Source organism: Scomber japonicus, chromosome 9 (genome assembly GCF_027409825.1).
Source record: "Scomber japonicus isolate fScoJap1 chromosome 9, fScoJap1.pri, whole genome shotgun sequence".
NCBI lineage: Eukaryota > Metazoa > Chordata > Actinopteri > Scombriformes > Scombridae > Scomber > Scomber japonicus.
In genome coordinates, this window is record NC_070586.1 from 19,318,568 (window position 1) to 19,337,528 (window position 18,961).

The 18,961-nt window shown below is 41.0% G+C and overlaps 1 protein-coding gene across 1 annotated transcript in view; it reads right to left on the reverse strand.

The window, feature by feature from the left end:
- Nucleotides 1-374: 374 nt before the first annotated feature.
- Nucleotides 375-18,961, reverse strand: part of ccser1 (coiled-coil serine-rich protein 1) — a 108,729-nt gene continuing 90,142 nt past the window's right edge. The window contains exon 11 of the mRNA XM_053326217.1: nucleotides 375-1,332. Within this exon, the coding sequence (XP_053182192.1) occupies nucleotides 541-1,332 (792 nt within the window). The 3' untranslated portion in view covers nucleotides 375-540. The remainder of the gene's footprint in view (nucleotides 1,333-18,961) is intronic.

Below are 18,961 nucleotides of genomic sequence, written 5' to 3' on the forward strand. Positions count from 1 at the left end.
CTCTTTGTTCTGGTTTTATCACCCTGTTATTTGTACAGATTGTGAAGCAGAGATATCACGTGTGTGTGTGTGTGTGTGTGTGTGTGTGTGTGTGTGTGTATGTGTGTGTGTGTGTGATGCAATCTGAATAAGTGCATGGATGTGAGATTGTGAGTCTGTGTGCACTTTGTGTGTCTGTGGGCGTAAGCACATCTAAACTGTCAGCATGACACAACGTGGGAGTTCTGATAGATGGGTGAGTGCCTTTTTCATACTCACAGCCTGGTACGTGTGTGTGTGTGTGTGTGTGTGTGTGTGTGCGTGTGTGTTTAAGTGAACAAATCTATGAACAAAATGTGAGAGAATGATTGGTCTAAATTATAAAGGGAAACAAGTGTGATAGTATGCGTGTGTGGTTGAGGATGCCGTGGGAAATCAGGGCGTAGTAACATGAGCAACTTGTACCAAAGGAGTAGCAGCTTTTCTACAAAGTCACATATTTTGTCACTTAAGTCAGTGGTATGGCTGCTTATGATTGGGATGGCAGAACTGTTTGTGCCCTCAACTGTCTCTCTGAGTCAGAGCTTGCAATTCAGCAGTATGAATGGAATGCTGGAGGAAGACATTTTTACGGCTGTAACTATGCAGTGACAGAGGGCCTCGAGGTGGTTGTCCTAAACGACCTGTAAACGTGGAGGATGAGGAGGAGGAAGAAGAGGCTGAGGAAGGAGTAGGAGGTGGGGGAGAGGCTTGGTCTGACAATGAAAAGCTCGGAGAGGGGCTCCCTCTGCTTGCAACACTGTGGAGGCTTGAGGAGACACTGGCCCCGACTGCACGGGGGATATGGCTGGGGGGGTGATGCTCTCCTCCACCTCTCCTCACCCCTCCTCCTCCTAGAGTCAAGGACTCAGACGAGGAGGACACCCCCTCTGGCTGCCTGGAGGATAGGGATGGAATTGCGGTGTGATTAGCAGGCGCCGAACCGAAGCCGGGGCATTGATTTGAACTCGGGCCTGGGTGTGAAACTTGAATCTGGGCTGGAGTACTCTGTGAGGCTTGAGCTGTCACTGCAGAGGTGGTTGAGGACAGGTTGGAGAAGACAGGAGCCAGATTTGGAGCAGGGTTACGGGCTGAGGACTGTGCCAAGACTCCTTGGCAGTGGCGCTCCTCCCTGGCAGTGTGCCGGTCAGAAGCGAGAGACCGGTTGTGCAGAGGTGGATAGTGGTGGGGGAAGTGCTGGTTAGAGAGGTCCCCTCCGAGTGCTGCCCCCACTCCCCGCATTACCCTTCGGTCCCTTGGAGGGAGGTTGATGCTGCTGCTGCCTAGTCCTGACCACCGTCCTGGATGGTTGGTCTGAGACAAAGGAAAACAGAAAGAGGAAAAAAAGACAGATGTTAAAGAGGCTATCATTAACTCTGCCTTCTGTCAGTGAGTGTATGATGTGTATCTGGTGCCTTTCAAGTATAATTCACTGAACATGTCTCTGGGGAACAGGAGTGAGAGAGGAAGACACAGACAGGCAGAGACAAACAGTGTGAGAGAGAGAGGTCTGTTGTGTATTCGGTATAGATTGTTAATTGGGTGACATTTGGAGAACGATCTCTCTGGGCTCCTGCAGCTTGTTCTAATTGTTTCTAAACCAACCGGAACCCCGCTCAGTAAAGAACAGACACGCATGCAGAGACACACACATTAACAGTGAAATAGGACAATGTAACATGTGCATGTATGGAGATATGTGCCCAAGGTATACACAAATCCCCATGCACAAAGCAATGGGATCTCACTCTCTCTTTCTTACACACACACACACACAGACACAGACACACACACACACACACACACACACACACACACACACACACACACACACAAGCACACTGGGGAAGATGGCACATAAAGCTAGATGGCAGAAACGGGAGCCACCTGTTCTCTTTCACACTCTGCTGCACCCCCTTATGCAACCTATCTCATCACTGCCCCCCTTCACTGTCTCTCTTTTTCGTCTCCCTCTCACTCTTTAATATTCTCTCTCTCACACAGACACAGAACCAAAATCACACCAGAACCAAGTTTGTGATGTTCACTTAAGTAACACACGATCTAACCCGACACTGAACCTCATGGGAGAGTAAGGTGAGTTGACAATTGCTAACACAATGGCGGTGTGTTTTCCTGTGCCAAGTGTGCAATACATGAGCATGTGTCTGTGTAAATGTATACCTGTGTATATGTGTGCGCAACACATGTGTTTGTGGGCACACCCGTGCATTTATCTGTACGCCAGCTAACCGTTGTGTGTATGAATGGGAATTATGTTTCTGTACGCTTGTGCACACAAATTGATATAACAAGTAATGTAATTACGCTATCCGGGCTGTCAACAGAAATTTGGTGTGAGTGAAAGAAATGTAATTAGCCAGAACACATCTAATTGAATAAGTACAGTACACTGTAACAGTGGCAATACTACTACAGTACTGTTTTTTTCATGAGCAAACAATCTGAGATCAAATTGAAGAAAGGAGTAGAGAGAACGAGCAGATGCTTATCATGCTTATTGGACAGTGAAATGTTAGCTATGGTGTATAATTGGCCAGTGTCACAAGCAACTCAACATAACTCATATTAGTCAGTTTCTTTTTTTCTTTTTAAATATATTTTAATACTCAACTATACGATCATCCCACTTCCTTAGACATGTGTTGTTACAGCGTAAAGGGAAACAAAAATCCAGTGGAATATAATGTGCACTGAACCCAGACAGCAGTTTGCCTCATTGTATCATTGCAGGCTACCACATGTCAACACATTAACATTAACAAATTTTATGTACACACATTTGCTATTAAGATATGAAAATAATGGTAGCCACCATGACGTCACCCATTGCTCTCCCCTCGCCCTTTTGAAGCCTCCAGTTTGTCATTTTGACCATCACCATCTTGGTTATTTGGAGCCAGAAGTGATGAGAACTGACCATATTTGGACATGAGTGTGGAGCTTGGGAGGAGCTCCCCAGGGTCCAAATACTGAACCTCACACACTGCTGTGGTAGCAACTTGACAATCACAAGGTAGTCATGCCCTAAAGCATACCCTGCTTTATCATCTATTTTACTCTAAATGGGGCCATAATGTACAAAATGAACATCATGCTGTACTGAACAAGACTTGAAACTATAGCAATTGAGACTATACACTCATTAGGAAAGTGTTTATTGAGGTAATAAATCAAGTAGAAGTAATTTTCCCATACACTTTTATGATTCGACTTCTTTCTTGTCTTTTAGTCAATACTCCAGAAAATGACTTTTATCCCATTTGCTCCCCAAATCGGCACATTTTGGCTCCTGCAGTTTGACTACTTGTTCTGTCTTTGTGACACATCCTGTAAACTGTAATTTTTTTAAAACAGTGTCTCCAGATTTTATGTGGTGTCTTATTGTGTTTTGTGATGCACAGTGGTCCCATAATGGTGATCTGACTCAGTAGTTTTTATAGTACTGGATTATAAAGGACAAATGGGGCTTTAATTTCAGTACATGGTGGGTCAACAGATAAAAAATGTAAAATCCTTTTTGTACATGTACATTATACACCTTTAATTAGTAATTGGACAGATATATTATATTCAATGAAGTGGTGCTTTTCATGCTGGAAAAAGAATGTACTAATTATACTATGTGGTTGGGAAATTCTGTCAGTGCAATGGCTTATGAAAGTTTCTAGCCCCTGAACACCACCAGACTTTTAATATCTTACTGTGAGGTGCTATTTCTAGCTTTTTTTTTTTTTTTGCATTTCAAAGTATGAAAGGATTCTTTGAGGATTTAGCTGTGACTGTGCTTGGCTTTAATTTAGTCTGAGGCAGTATGGAGCATAGGGTGGGGTAAATATGATGACTAAACAAGGTCCTGAGAAAAGTAAAGAAGAACGAGTGATCAGGGTCAAGCATGCTTTGAGCTTCGCTGTTCTTGGTAGGTTGTTATGGCAAAGAAATGCTCTACTTTCTTTAATGATAAAGTAAAATAATTCCCAGATTTTCTTTTTTCAATGTCTTACACAACTATGCTCTCAATTTCTTTGCATCAGAAAGAGAAAGTTATTATACTTAATATACATCTAGCCTGGTTGTGTTTTTGGAATTGGTCAACATTTCTTACATTTGTTAATGCTATCTTAATCTTTTCATGCTGTATGTGTCTGATGCTCCACCTGCAGTATCCTGTCCCTGATGTGTTTATGAAATATGGCTTTTGAAAAGATTGAATAGACCAAACAATTGGCACTTTAGAAGCTCATTCTCTTTGTCCTTTCATGTCCAACTGTTAAAGAACAAGAAAATACCCACTACAGCACTCTGCCAAAACATCAAACAGCATGTCGTTGTCTATACAGCTTATTTAAAGAGCTCAGGGAGTGTGTCTCTGCTTTCTAATAGGGTCTAATGGGTGGGTAAACAGTACAAGACTTCTTGCAGATTTTGTGATCTAATTAAGAGGAGTGAAAATTTCCATTCCAGCCAAATTTTCTACATAGGGGTGCTGTGAAAAAAACATTAGGGAATTGCCACAGTGTTGAATATCCATGGTGGTGCAGGTTTATGTGGGATGGCTTAATTAGGGCTAAATTGCTAATCTTAAACAAAAAATCGGTAGGGTTTTTCATCCCACAGACTACTGAGAAAACACCAGAAGGTAAGGCGAGAACAGTGAGATACAAATTGGCTGCACACTTTGAAAGAAATAATTATCAGGCATGGTACAAAGAGTTGGTGGTGGAGACATATGCTCTGTATCAAAGCAACATTTCTGATCCAAGTTAGGAAGAAAAAAACCTGATGAATGAAATACAATACATCAAATGCAACTAAAAACTGAGAGAAAGCTGGGATGGTGTCTGTTTGACTGTGCAAGAAGGACTAATAGAGAGAAAGAAAAGGGTCAGGGGCAAACAAAAGAGGTGAAAAGATGGAGGGGGATGATGAGAGACTGGAGAGAAGGTGATTAAAACAGAGTTAAAGAAAAATGAGAGCAACAGAAGAACAGACAGCAAGGCACAGAGAGAGACAGAGAGCAGGACTGATTTACAAACTCAGGTGTCCTTTCTCAAGTACACACTCTGCGGCAAGTAGGCTGCCTTTTCAGTGCTGACAATACAGCCTGGGTGCGTGCAAAAACTCTGGAGAGTCTCTTACACACACAGTCCTATAAATAAATGCATCCACACACACGCATGCTCACAAACACACACACAAACACACACATATACTGTACAGGTAAATCAGAGTGATTTAAGGGGACCTTCTCCTGCAGCCTTAGTTTTTATTGGGCAGTGAAGAACACAGCAATGTGGTAATGGCCAAGTTTTCATAAAAGAGCTCTTTAATACCCTAAATGTCCCCATACAACATGTGCTGCTGCCTGTCTTTGTAATTTTTATACTGAAAAAAAAATGGGGGGTGGGAGATTTATTTTGTGTCTCTCAAACAAACTAAAACTATATAATTACAGAAAACTGAACAGACTGCAGGTATGTGTAACACAGGCCCAATGTAAGCTGACTGCTCCTGCCATCAATCATGGCTCAGTATCCCTGCACCCATTCACCTAATTCTAATGAAGGCCATGAGGCTACAATGCATTGGACCCCAAAAAGTTTGGAACTCTTCACAGTGCGATTAGCGTGGTAAAAGTTTCCTTATATTCTGTGACACCCACATACTTCATGAACAAAGTAATCCTATGGTTCATTGAAAGTATGAAACGCTGGGGTGTTCAGTACAGATACAATTACAGTGCAGTACACCCACATGGATGGTACTCTAAATCCTGTTTAGACTATAACCAAATACATTTTCCAACTGTGATGCGTGAGTTCAAAACATCCCACCTCACCCTGTCTACCTTTATCTCAACAGTCTTCGTCTCAGACCACTTTCCTATTCACTTCAATAGGAAAGTAATCTCAGACTTTTGGACTCCCACTCTATGTGTTTGCAGAGTTCTGTCCAGTGACGGAAAAACACAGTTGAGAATTGGCCTAAAAATAATTGACATGTATTTTTTTATACCTTCATACCTTCCTGACATTTCGCTGGGGTATATTGTATATAACGTTATTTAAAAAAAAAAAAAAAAGAAGAAGCTGAGCTGCTGTTGATAGAAGTCATTGTAGCATGTGACATCGTCATAACAATCACAATGCTGTGTGTCTAATACGCAATTAGCCTACTTACACAAGTCTTACTGGGTTTAAATACTTATGGCCCATAGAGTAATAGATAGGAAATAAGCGCCCTTCCTCCACATATTCTTGCTGGAGGACCCAATGACACTCATTGCCGACACATCAGTGAGCTGAACTTAGATCATGTGCAGGTGGTGGTGGCAGACTGGCAGTTGAATAAAATCATGTGGCTAATAAACTGCTTTTGTAGTTGGAGGAAGTCATCTCAAGATACATTTATATGTGGCAATCTCTTTTAATATTCCACATAAGGCTATCGTGGTGAAGGAATTTCCCCTGCAGGGCGGCTCAACAGCATGGCATGCAGTATTTGCAAAATGTTTTGTTCTTTTTTAGTGGAAATGAAGTTATGTTAGTCTGGAGCAACAGAACCTGATGAACACAGAAAATATTTTAAATCATGTTGTAGCCTACAGCCAAGTCTTCTTCAACCAGGGTTTTATTAATTAATTAACTTCTGGATGGACACAACTTGACGCAGATTGTATGACTGGTGGAAAACTAATGTACCTCAAAGGTTAAATGGCAGCCTACTCAGCTGGCTGAGAGTTTAAAACATGTAACCGAGACAAAATATTCATAAAGGTGTGTTTTTAACTAATGAGCACCAGCACTAACCCCCCTGGTCAGTTCACCCCGAGGTCAGCTCTGTTTGAGAACTGGGTACCAGGTTAGCTTGTTGGCCTGGATGCTATCTGCGGGACTCTTGTGTGAGGCTCTTTGGAGTGAGAACACAGCGTGCAAAACACATCGAATGAAAAACAAGAAGCCTCCTAGCCTCATGAAAAAAAGTGCACATAGTGGTGGAGTGTTGCTTGTGTGGTACTGCAATATTGTGGTTATCCCAACAGTCCTAATTACACACCACTCACTGTCAATATCTTTCTAAGATCAGCTGCCTGTTCCACCAGTAGATTGACCTCTGGTAGTGCCTGCTGTGTACTACAATACATCACCTCAAAACAGCATTTTCATATCAGTTAAATAGAAAGTCTGTATTTTTGATGGTACAGAAATTCATACCTTCAGGATTTCTAAATAACTTGGTGTACCATAATACCTCGATACCACCCAAACCTAGTTGGCAAGGTGTAAAAACCCAGCACTTAAACTACAAATCTCATTTTATCTTTGGACTGTTGCATCATTAAATCCTACTGATACTGTGGGTTTTTTCCAGTCCCGATACACATCTGAAGAGAAGAGGCAAAGGATTTTACATAACAGTTAACTTTACAAGGCTGAAAGCAAAACTGTTCTAATATGCTAGCTGTGCTGTACCATCGGTGTACTTTATTTCCTGAAACTGATTGAGAAGTGTGACAGAAAGAGGTTAAATTAGAAAAAAATTGATGTCAACACTAAGTAATCACATTTCATATTCATTTGATATTCACAAACATGGTAAACAGCTGAGTATCCAACATCAACTAAAGGCACTTTGCTGGATAAATTTGCTACAAACAATCCAACAAGGGCCAAAAGTAATCCTAGGCCTGGTGTCACCTTTACTTTGAACATTCTGGTTTACATCAATACACAGCCACCTTAGGAAGAGAGTCTTTTGTACTGCCTGTAGCACTATCCTTGCTTTCCCTTCCCTCTCTTCATCTATGGAACTCTCTGGAGTTTGTATTTGTACTTTGTTCCCTTTTCGTCTCCCTTTTATTCTCTGGCTCTCTTCATCATTCCCCTGTACAGCTCTCTGAATTTCCAACCAGTCTCTCACTCTCCACCTGACCTGTCTTGTATTTTTATTGGAAATTGAACTTACACTACTGTATATGATGCAGGGAACACATTAAAAAAGCGGGAAACACTATAAAAGTAAATCTGCAACAGATCAGGATACGAGAACACCCCCAAGATAAGGACAGGTCAGGACAAAACAAGTAAACAAAATTAATTCTGTGAATTGCTAGACTGGACAGTAGTGCTGGAAAGGGCACAAAAACAGGACTGAGATATAATAACAGTATTGCATATTATTGTGTTTTTTAGAGTTGTGGTGAGTTGCTTTGTGTGGAGTTACAGTAAATTGTTAGAATTGAATTATAAAAGCTCTGAAGGGACTGAAAAAATGGTAAATTGAGTTACATGTTTAGCATTTTTTTGTGTTCATTTAGCCAACATGTTTAGTCCTTACAATTCAGTTTTTTTATTTCCTTTTAGTGTATGCTAATGCTACCAAGGTAAATGCTTTGAATTCTGGAAGTCACCTGTGTGACAACAGGTCGATCTCTGACAGATTGTTCCATACTGAAACTATACAGAATGTGTTGACAAGCCCTGGAAACATGAAGTCAGTCACTCAGACTGCTCTCTTTCCCTCTGTTGCTCTTTGTTTGCTCCCCCCTTTGTTCGCTCTTTGTTTGCTTTTAAAGTGCCAGACCCCCCCACCCAGCACCCCCTCTTGACCTCCTCTCTTCATTCATCTCTCACCTTCTCCACCACTCTGCCCTTCCTTTTGTCCCTCCTCTCTTTCTTCGTTATGTAACTTGGTGCTTAAGAATGCCAACAGCAAGCAGGGCTGAATAGACCCTGACAGCCGGAGGATTGATGGTACACTACTGCAGTCTGGAGACCACACAGAGAGAAAGAAGCGGAGGGAAGGATGGACTTTTTTTTTTCTTCAGCAGTTGGGGCGGGTTTGGGGCTGAGATGATGAAGAAAGATGGAGAACAAGAGAGGAGTGAAGTTGAGCTTATGTCGCTCTAGCTGTCATTTCATCCCACGCTCCCAGCAAACTGCCAACCAGCTGGCTGGATAGCACACGCTGGACTTTCCTGCCGGAGGCACACACGAAGAGGCAGGACAGTAATGTGATGCACTGCACAGCTAATTCGCTCACAATGCTACCAATCTTCAGTCCTGTCACTGTACTACTGCAAAATTATGTACATTAGGTTTATGTTGAGTAACGGTAGCTAAACACAGTAACCTGCTGCAATCCACCAGTATCAAACAGGATTAAGTGTCTAAACGTGATAAATATTTAAATTTACAATAGGTCAACAGCTCCACTGCATATCAATGTGGCTGAAGGCCTGAATATATTTAAGTGTCTGAGACTGCAGTCCTCTTGCTTATTTCACTACAAAGAAAATTGGAGCCAAAAACAAACTTATTTACAGCAACAGCCTGGGGGTGAGGGTCTCAATCCTTATATACTGTATGTATACAGTGAATAAAAAAAAATCACATGCTCACACACGCATGTATAAACATCTTGGAGTGTCATGGTGGCTCGACATGAACCTCTGAAGGTTAAGTACCTTGCTGAAAGGCACATTAACCACTGCTGCTAACTTGATGACTGTGAAATCTAACCATTGGGAAAAATGCACACGCACGTACTTGCTAGTCTCCTGTCTGATCCACAGCGCTCAGATTCACAGGACTTGACACACACAGCGTAGCCCCATTCTCTGCTAAGCACCTGGGGAGAGCAGGAGCGGTGTGGCAAGTACTGTATATTCACAATGCAAATGAGTCCATAATGTCCTCTGTTGACTTCTAGGGAAGTTTTGAAGAGGGCCAGTCACCATTTTCATTTAAAATAATTAGAAACATTGACACCAACAGTACTGAGAGATCACTTGAAGTGTTTTACTATGACATGCTTTTTTAATTAAAGTGGACCAGAAGACTTGAACTGGACTTGCACTTAAACTATGGTCATGAGCAGTTCTTGTGGTAATTCTTATTTAATATCACAGACAATTTATACTGCCAACACACAAGTGATTGACAGCTGGTCATGTGTTGCCACCACGTACTGATAAATCACGTCAGTGGGATTGGGATCACACCTGCAGTGGAGAAGACCATCACGGTTGAGGTTTTTAGGCATCTAGTGTGATCACCTACAAAGACTGGAATTACTGAACTGGGGTCTGATCAGTGATTCTAAGTCACTTCTTATGATTGTCAGTGCTGAGAAATGTGTAGCCCCAGGACTTCAACGTCCTCCCAGAGTGAAGAAGGCAGGCTGGCAAGTACTGAAGCCAGTGCCATGCTGTGGCCAGGAGGCCTAATGAGGTTTCTTGAGCAGCTCTGATGGGCATGGATGCTGAGAGTTTGGCATTGCTCATCAACCACCATCTCCAACAGGTCTGTGTGTGCATGCACAAATGCATGTGTATGTGTGTGCGTGTGTGTAATCATGGCGAAACTCATTGACCACCAGCCTGTGCCAATATGCTTTGTGCACATTGCCCAGAACAAGCAGCCAGAGGAGTGGGATGGCAAAAGGAAAGTGAGTGAAAGAAGGAAGATGAGGGAAGGAAATGAGCAAGCGTGAAGGGAGGGAGAGATAAGAGGCAGAGATTGAGGTGGAATAAAGAAGAAGCATGGAGGTAGTGGAGGAAAACAAGGAGAGAGATGTAAGAGGAGGAGAGGGTGATAAAAGCCAGACAGAAGAAGACAAATAACATAAAGAGGACAGGGGAACAAGGTCAAAGAAACAACAGGAGGGGGTGTACCACAGGTAATAGTGAGGTAAAACAACAAAGGAAGAAAGCAAAGGGGGTAGAGGAAAGCAAGAGGGTAGATAGTCAGATAGAGAAGAGGAACAACAGGGGACAAAGTGGGAGCAAAAGGTGAGAGCACAGACACAAAGTTACAGAAGATGAAAGTAAGAGATAATTAGAAACATAGAGGAGGCGATGAAGAGAAAAACAGGGAGATGGTAAATGTAAGAGAGGTAGCATCAATAAAAGGTAAGGAAAAGAAAGTGTTGGGTTTCAGTTCGATGGAAAGATATACTGTGGAGAGCGAGGGACTAAATACTGCAGGAGCTACCGATGAAAACATCAATATCAAGAGTCCCATTTGGTATCTAAAGTGTAGGGTTAGTTTGCCAATTAAATCCTGTAGAAATATCACTCATGAACAAGGATATTTCATTTTGTCTACCATCCAGGTTTTCTATTTTTCTCAATTGAGAAAAAGCTTGTTATTAAAATAGATGAAAAAGGAAAAATAAGGCTGAGATTATACAGATATTTAAACAAATCTTAGTTTCCATAATTTTCAGTTCTCTGGTCAAGTCATGTTTATTTTGTCTAATCTGCTGAACTTGTCCAAAGACACGCAGTCCAGAATTGGAGACTCTACATGGCCTGCAGGTGACAATGTGGTTATCAGTCAATGTGTATTAGCTAGCTCGGTGATCGACTGGCACCTGCTCAGGGCGGATGCCACCTCTAACCCGGTGTGTGCTGGGATAGTATCCAGTCCCCTCCAACTCTAAACAGGAGAGGCAGTTTAGACAGTTTAGATAATAAATGCAAACAAAGTTTTCACATGTGTAAAACTATGCTCAAATCCAAGTTAACCGTTATTATTTGTTTTGTTATATTTTACATTTTTCATTTACCGACGAGCTGAGTCCACCTGACAGTGGCTCCAGATAAGCACTACTCCATCCTTCCTGTTCTATCTAGATTGATTGCTGCACCTGCTTGCTCCCCCCATGTTTCAACATGGTACCCACTGGCACTATCTAATTATTGCAGAAGCTGTGATCTATGCTCAGCATTATTCTCGACCTAATATGCTCCTGTAAGCTGTCACTATTGCTCACTATCTGCACACAACACGTCCAACCATTCCTCTGGATTATTACATACTGCTCCATAAGTGCTAACCTACCAATCACATACCAGATTTCAGGAAAGGCCACCAAATCACATAATGAAATAACCAAAACTGACTCTATTACCTCATGTTGGTCCTCAAATTGCAGTGTTAACAGCCTCTTTACAAAGGGTTACCCTCACAATAAGAAACCCTGGCCACACCTAGAGTTGGACTCTTGTCAGTGTCCACTTCCTTGGCTTGACTTTCTCTGTCCACTGAGACCTGGCAGAAAACCTGTGATTATTCCACCTTAATCAGGGTACCACATTTGGCTTCTACTTCCACCAGTCTCACCCTCCTGGCTGTGTGGGCAGGAAACCAGTACAGTCCTACTCTGCGCTCAAGGCCTCCACTGTAACTCTTCAACTTCTTGCATACATTTCCATTAATCACCATCTTAAGCCCACCAAAACATTTACTACACTTCTCTGAGAGTTCTTTAACATTTCAACTCTGGTGCCACCATGTTGCCACAACTGTCTCCCATCTCTCATTCGTTTCAGCTCTCTGTCAAGCCATGATGATTTTTTATTTTATCTTATCTGGACTCACTGTCACCAATCAACAATGCAGCATCCTTCCAGTCCTTCATAAGACACATCTCAAGGACTGCAAGGGTTTATATCCTGAAAATGTCTTCTGGATGGAATATATAATGGCATCCTCTCTGAACACCTGGCAAAAGAAACGTCAAACTCATCCACAACTTTGAAATCTGTATTTTCACTTATGAAAACATAATGCACCTTGAATCCATAATCATTATCATTAAATTCCATTCGCTGCAGATTCGCTGCAATTTCAACAATGCAGCTGAACTATATACCTATTTTGCAAGGTTGACACAAAACATACTTTCTGTCCTCCAATTAGTTAGGTGTCATTATATTGTTTGTAGATTAATATACAAATCATATTGTATTGTAGAAACAGACATTCAAATACAATATCCCCATATGTTTCAATAAAATATTGATGGATGAGAAATGTCATTGTTGAAGCACAAAACAACACGCCAAATAATTTATTACCCTTTTTAAAAGGTATTCGATACAGTTTACATGATATAGGCCAAGTGTTCAGACATACAGTTGCTGTCATGTTCCCAAAAATACTTTCACAACATGCTCTTCGGAGGTGCTGATAGTTGAGAAAAGAAGTAAAGCAGATTGGAAGTGTGACCAGTCAGCTGTAAAGAGAAACAGTTGTCGGATTTTAAGGCTATAAATTGACAGTGTCCTCTCAGTGTGTGCTGTTTGCAGCAACAGAATACTTAGTAATTTTCATGTGATCAGCAGCATGGTGTTGTACATCTGTATGAATCACATAAACAGCAGTGAAGTATTGGTGCTTGACAGGTTGAGTGTGATAGGATAGACTCACAGTCGGAGTAACAATAAAGATTGCAGCTATGACAGTGTGGTAAAGACTGTCAGAGTGATACATCATGTGGGAGAGAACAGGAACTGTAGCAGTGGTGGTGCCTGTGTATAAGTTCTGTGAATGTACACAGTTGTGTACATTCACATATACAGTCTGTGTGTGTGTGTGTCTTTACTGTATGTATCTATATACTGTATGTCAGTGTGTGAGAGAGCAGTGAGGCCTGTAACACAATGGTGAGCACTGATGAAGCATGAAACTGATGCCAGAACTCTTTTTCTGTCTGTACATATCTATGAATCCCCCAGATGCAGCAGAACACACACGCATGCACTGCTTGATTACAAATTGCTCATACACACACACGCAATTATACTACACACACAGAAGTATGCACCAAGCCTTGTTACCAATATACAGTCCCACAAACACACACACAGCTACCCTCCTGTCAGTTGGCACTGCGGATAAGCTGCTTTCCCAGTTTCTCATCTTGTTCTGAATGACAGCCCAGGAGAGCTGAAACAATACAGGAAATCTGTAAGGTGGTGATGAGGGAGAAAAAGAGAGATTGAAAAATGAGTTATTGCGATTAGAGAAGAGAAGAAAAGAGAGGAGAGGAGAGGAGAGGAGAGGAGAGGAGAGGAGAGGAGAGGAGAGGAGAGGAGAAGAGAAGAGAAGAGAAGAGAAGAGAAGAAAAGAGAAGAGAAGAGAAGAGAAGAGAAGAGAAGAGAAGAGAAGAGAAGAGAAGAGAAGAGAAAATAAGTAGTTTTCAATCAGATGTGTATGAAGCCTGATGATAATGCTGCAGTTGCCACCTGTGTCATCGCACTGAAAAACACTGACTGCCCTGCTGCACCCAAACTGCACTCAACAAGACTGAGAGCACAGACTACAGATAGAGAGTTCTCCAATGATACATTAAAGTAAGAAATGTAATCCCAGCCGCTATGGAAGCAGCACTTCGTAGCCATGAATTCAACACTACAGTGACACTAGCAGGTAGAGATTAGCATTTTGCTACCACGCAATTTTTCTTGACATATGAATCAGTGGCTGTCAGGGTCTATTAATATGGAATCAGATTTGTGTCAGAATGATCAAGCAAAACTTTTTAAACATCGACATTTATCCTGAAGTGTGGTAATTTCCTCCGGTCGGCGTGCGCCAAAATGCTAAAACCTGCCCATGAACCCGCTGCACTGAACAGCAACATCCAGGATCATGTACTGAGTGAGCCATCACTCAAAAACTCATTAGCCAATGGAGGCGCAGCCTTAAAGAAACGGCCCACGCGAGAGGTTTGTGTTAGAACTGTAAGCAAAAAATCAGGGAGTGCAAAGGAGAGAGCTGGGAGCGCAACCGCAAATCCGTCAGTGAGAAAGAAAAAGAGAGAACTGTAAACAAAAGGACATGTTATGAAAATAGCAAAACACCATTAGTTTACATGATTACACAGATCATTTGTTTGCAAGTTATTAGTTTTATTTTTGAGATTACTTTTTTTTTGCTTGGATGATTTTTGTTCTCAGATTCTTTTTTTTTTTATGTGTAAAAAGTTTTGCTTGATCATTCTGACACAAATCTGATTCCATATATTAAAGGTATTAGAACTGGATATGAATGAAGGGAACTGTTCATTTCTTTCTAGCCAGTTTTTTGTCTTTTTGACCTTCTGGACAAAACAAATACCTTTTGGGTGAGTTTGGCCTAGATTTTCAGCTCCATTATGCATCTGTCAGTGTGCCATGACAGGGAACACACTGCTTTCAAAGAAAATAAGATTTACTGATTTGATTGGCTGTGACTGTTGCCATCTCCTTACACACCTACAATTTATTCTCCATAATTTAACCCATTGCACATCTGCACCCCCACTGCGCCTGTGCTGCATCAGCACCTCGGGTCATGAAATTACCTAGTACCTCTTTGTCACAGTTAAGTGAGCCCGCCCTGTGAGCTTAAATCGTGGGCTTGTGTGACAGCAGGGGCCTGCATCGCAAACAAGCCCATTTGGTCAGGCGCTGTGGAAAAGGTAGCTCCGGACAAATGACCATTTGTAGACAATTAACTTGAAAGATGCTGTCTACAGTTTTTACAGCGACTTTTCCTTCTTTTTCTTGGCTACAAAGTAGTGCCAATTCAAACTGTTCTCTGTGAGAGATGTGGATTATCCAGGATAATAGGGACTTTATTTCTCTTAAGACACAATGTTTCATTATATGTACTTTTTCATCACAGTGAGGACTGAATAGAAAATCCTATTCACCTCCATTGTATGGACATCTTGGCAACAGGAGAAAATTAAACCAAAAAATATCCCCATAAATATTACTGGGATAAAATTCCCAGATGTTTGGATAGAGAAATAAGAGATAAAATAATTAGCAAAATCCTAAAAAGAAAGATAACATTCAGTGATTTACTGTAGTCAGTACAAATTGCTTAAGAATTGTGTCCATTGAGTTCCTACTAATGTATACTACATGCAGTGACTGTGGAGCTGTCATCAGTTCAGACATTGCTTGACTGGGAGAGATATCTCATTTCAGAAAATAAGTGTTTACTCAGTTTGTCTTTACTTACAGACTTCACTTTAGTGCACAGAGAAGGTGAAGATTAAAATTTTATGCAACAAAAACAAACGCACATGCACATACAGGTATATACAGTACCAGTCAAAAGTTTGGACACACTTTCTCATTGATGTGAATGGGAAAGTGAGTCGAAACGTTTGACTGATACTGTATATGTACTTGTTGGTTACTCTTTAGTTGTTTAAGAAATCAGCTACAGAGTGATATGCTGAGTATCTGGTGCAGCCCAGCTTGCACTCTCACTAAACCAAAAATCAATTTGTTGAGGAAAGAAAGAATGCAACCGCACCATCATGTACATAAATCACTAAATCCAACCATCTTTTTGAGCAAATATTCATGCTAGAATTTTGTGTCTATAAACATTAACTCTGCTAGGATAAGCTGAACACAATTGCAGAGCTCCTGGAAAGAATCCAGAAAGACATAATTTTTCCAAATGAGCTACATTTTCCAAATGAGGTTGGACAAGGAAAATGAGTTTGCGTAAGTTATTTTGTTCTAATTATGTTTTAATGAACTATTTTTGTTCTGAATAATTGAATCTTTTCTCATATAACAGCCACAGAGATCATTAGCCTACATCCTACATTTGTATTGTCATTGTTTCTGCGCTGTGTCCCATTTTTAGCCTCGTTATCGGCAGATGCATTAAAAGGCAGTATTTAAATCACTGCCCAATGAGTAGCAGTTAGGGTGGCCACAGACCAGCCAACCTCACTGGGAAGATTATCTACAGGGAGTCACAGTACAGCAGCTGCAAATACAAATCTGAGTGAAACAACAGCTGAATAATTTCCAAACACAAATTGTACTCCATTCACCCAAATGTAAAAATAGCAAGTGAAAATGAGACTGGGAATGGGTCGTCTCAAAATGAACCAGTGGGATCATATCTAGTTCAAAAATGTAACACAAGCATATTAAAGCAGAAATCAGAATATTATACATATTCTAATATGTAAAATAAATCACTACTTATGTATGATATTTTATGCACAAACAACACTATAGTTACGCTGACAGGAAGAGGCAGGGAGGAGACTGAGGAGGATGAAGGAGAGCTCTGCAACTTATGGTCCTTTGGAATAAATCTGACAACTGTCACTCCTGATGCTGAATGCTGCATGTATGTTAATCTTTGTGTGTATACTTTATGTACATATATGCATGTATGCACCAGTGTGTGGTCATATTATCCACTTGCAAATGTCATGCCTCACATCTCTGGGTACCTGAGGGCCTTGAAAGTCCAACATAGACTATCTGTCTAAATTCTAACAAGAGGATAAACAGCAGCCATGAGAAGACAGAAAGAGCAAAGAGGAAGAGGGACAACACAAAGAGAGGACAATAAAGGACATGAAAGAGAATGTGTTCATATGCATACACCAGTACTGATGTAAAGAAAAGGAAAGACAAGGATAGAAGGATAGAAAGAAACATTTAATTCTAAGATTAATTATCTTCATTGTGTCCTAGAAAAGCAGTGAGGAAAGAGTACTCTAGAATCCGGAGGAACACACAAAGACACTTACACACATACATAATAAAGCAGAGCCATATTACTTTACGAAGGCTTGAGCAGCAGTATTTCTGAAAGTTCTTTCCCCCGTGAAGTTTGGAGGACGGAGACAGAATAACTGAAAAATCACAGCAAACATTTTAATTAAGGTCAACTGCCTCTCAGTTTATGAGGTTATTAAATACACACGGTGTGTAAACACTTTTAATTTGCTCTGTCTGAGTTTGTTGTTTGTCATGAAAACAAATTAGAACCACATTTGATTTTTGATGGGACTACCCCGGAGTTTTAAAATTACTTTAAAATGTTGGTATGTGAAGGAAGAAATTGCCCCTAGCAGTGAAAGTGCTTGAACTATCAGTGCCCATCAAGTGACTGGTGTTGGAAATTAGTTTCGGCTATATACAGTGCACAGTTCATCAGACACTGCTTCTGCAAATGTCGACGTGCTCTGTACTTGTCCTATACAAATAACAAATAAACAAAAGATAATTTCCCTCACTCACTACCTCTCAAAAATAGAAATACACAGACACAGAAAACTCAGACACACATGCATGCTCCTCTAACTGATTATGGGAACATCTCTCTGCCTTACCATTGTGAGTGATACCAAGTTAGCTGAAAACTGATCTATTCCCATTTTAAAAGTTTATTTAAATATCAACAATGTTACCTAACTTAAAACACTGGGCTGTCCTGGGTAATGTAAGAATCATGTGTTTTGTCCATAACTATAGTATGGAGGACAGGTCTAAATACTGTGTTACCCATGAGCCTCAGCTACTGCTATTATGCTGTTATGGAGAAGACGCTAGGTCAGAGGTGCCAATCTGTGTGGTAGCAAACTCAGAATGCTTCTCTATTGAATTTGTAAAATTGAGGGCTGTAGATGATGATTGTAAAATAAACTCTCTCAACACTACAGACGTTATGTTCTACCTGTGCATGTAACAGCGATGATTCAACTGAGAGAGTTTCATGCAGATCTAAGCTTTCTGTGTCTACAAGTATTTTTCAGTTGACAGTGTCATGTGCGTCTGACAGAACAGTTCGCTTCTACGTTTATCAATACAGCTTTCCACAGAGCTCACATGTCAAGCGTATTTTTAGGCTTCAAGTCTATTTTCCTCCATTTTACTGTCAGTGAGTATTGAGCTTGGAGTGCTTCCAAAACTCAGGTGACCTATGCTAATAACTGTACCTGAACACCTCCGGTGTAGACACAGATGGAGCACTCTCACTCACAAACATACGAACACAAACAAATTCTTATTAGCTGGTCACATGAGGGCAAAAGCGTTATTAAATAACTTCTGAACATAGACACACACACACACACACACACTCCATGAGACATGTCAGCTCTTACCAGCAAGACAAACACACAGAGAAGGAACATTAATGCTCAGAGTTATCCACAAATCTCCATGAATATGATTCTGCAGTGAATACAAGTCCTTCCCCTTGCTGGGGGCCACATGTAATCAACACTAAGAAACAAACACCTCAAAAAAAGTGTGTGAATGTGTGTGTGTGTGTGTGTGTATGTGTGTGTGTGTAAGGGCCTTGCTCAGAGGGAG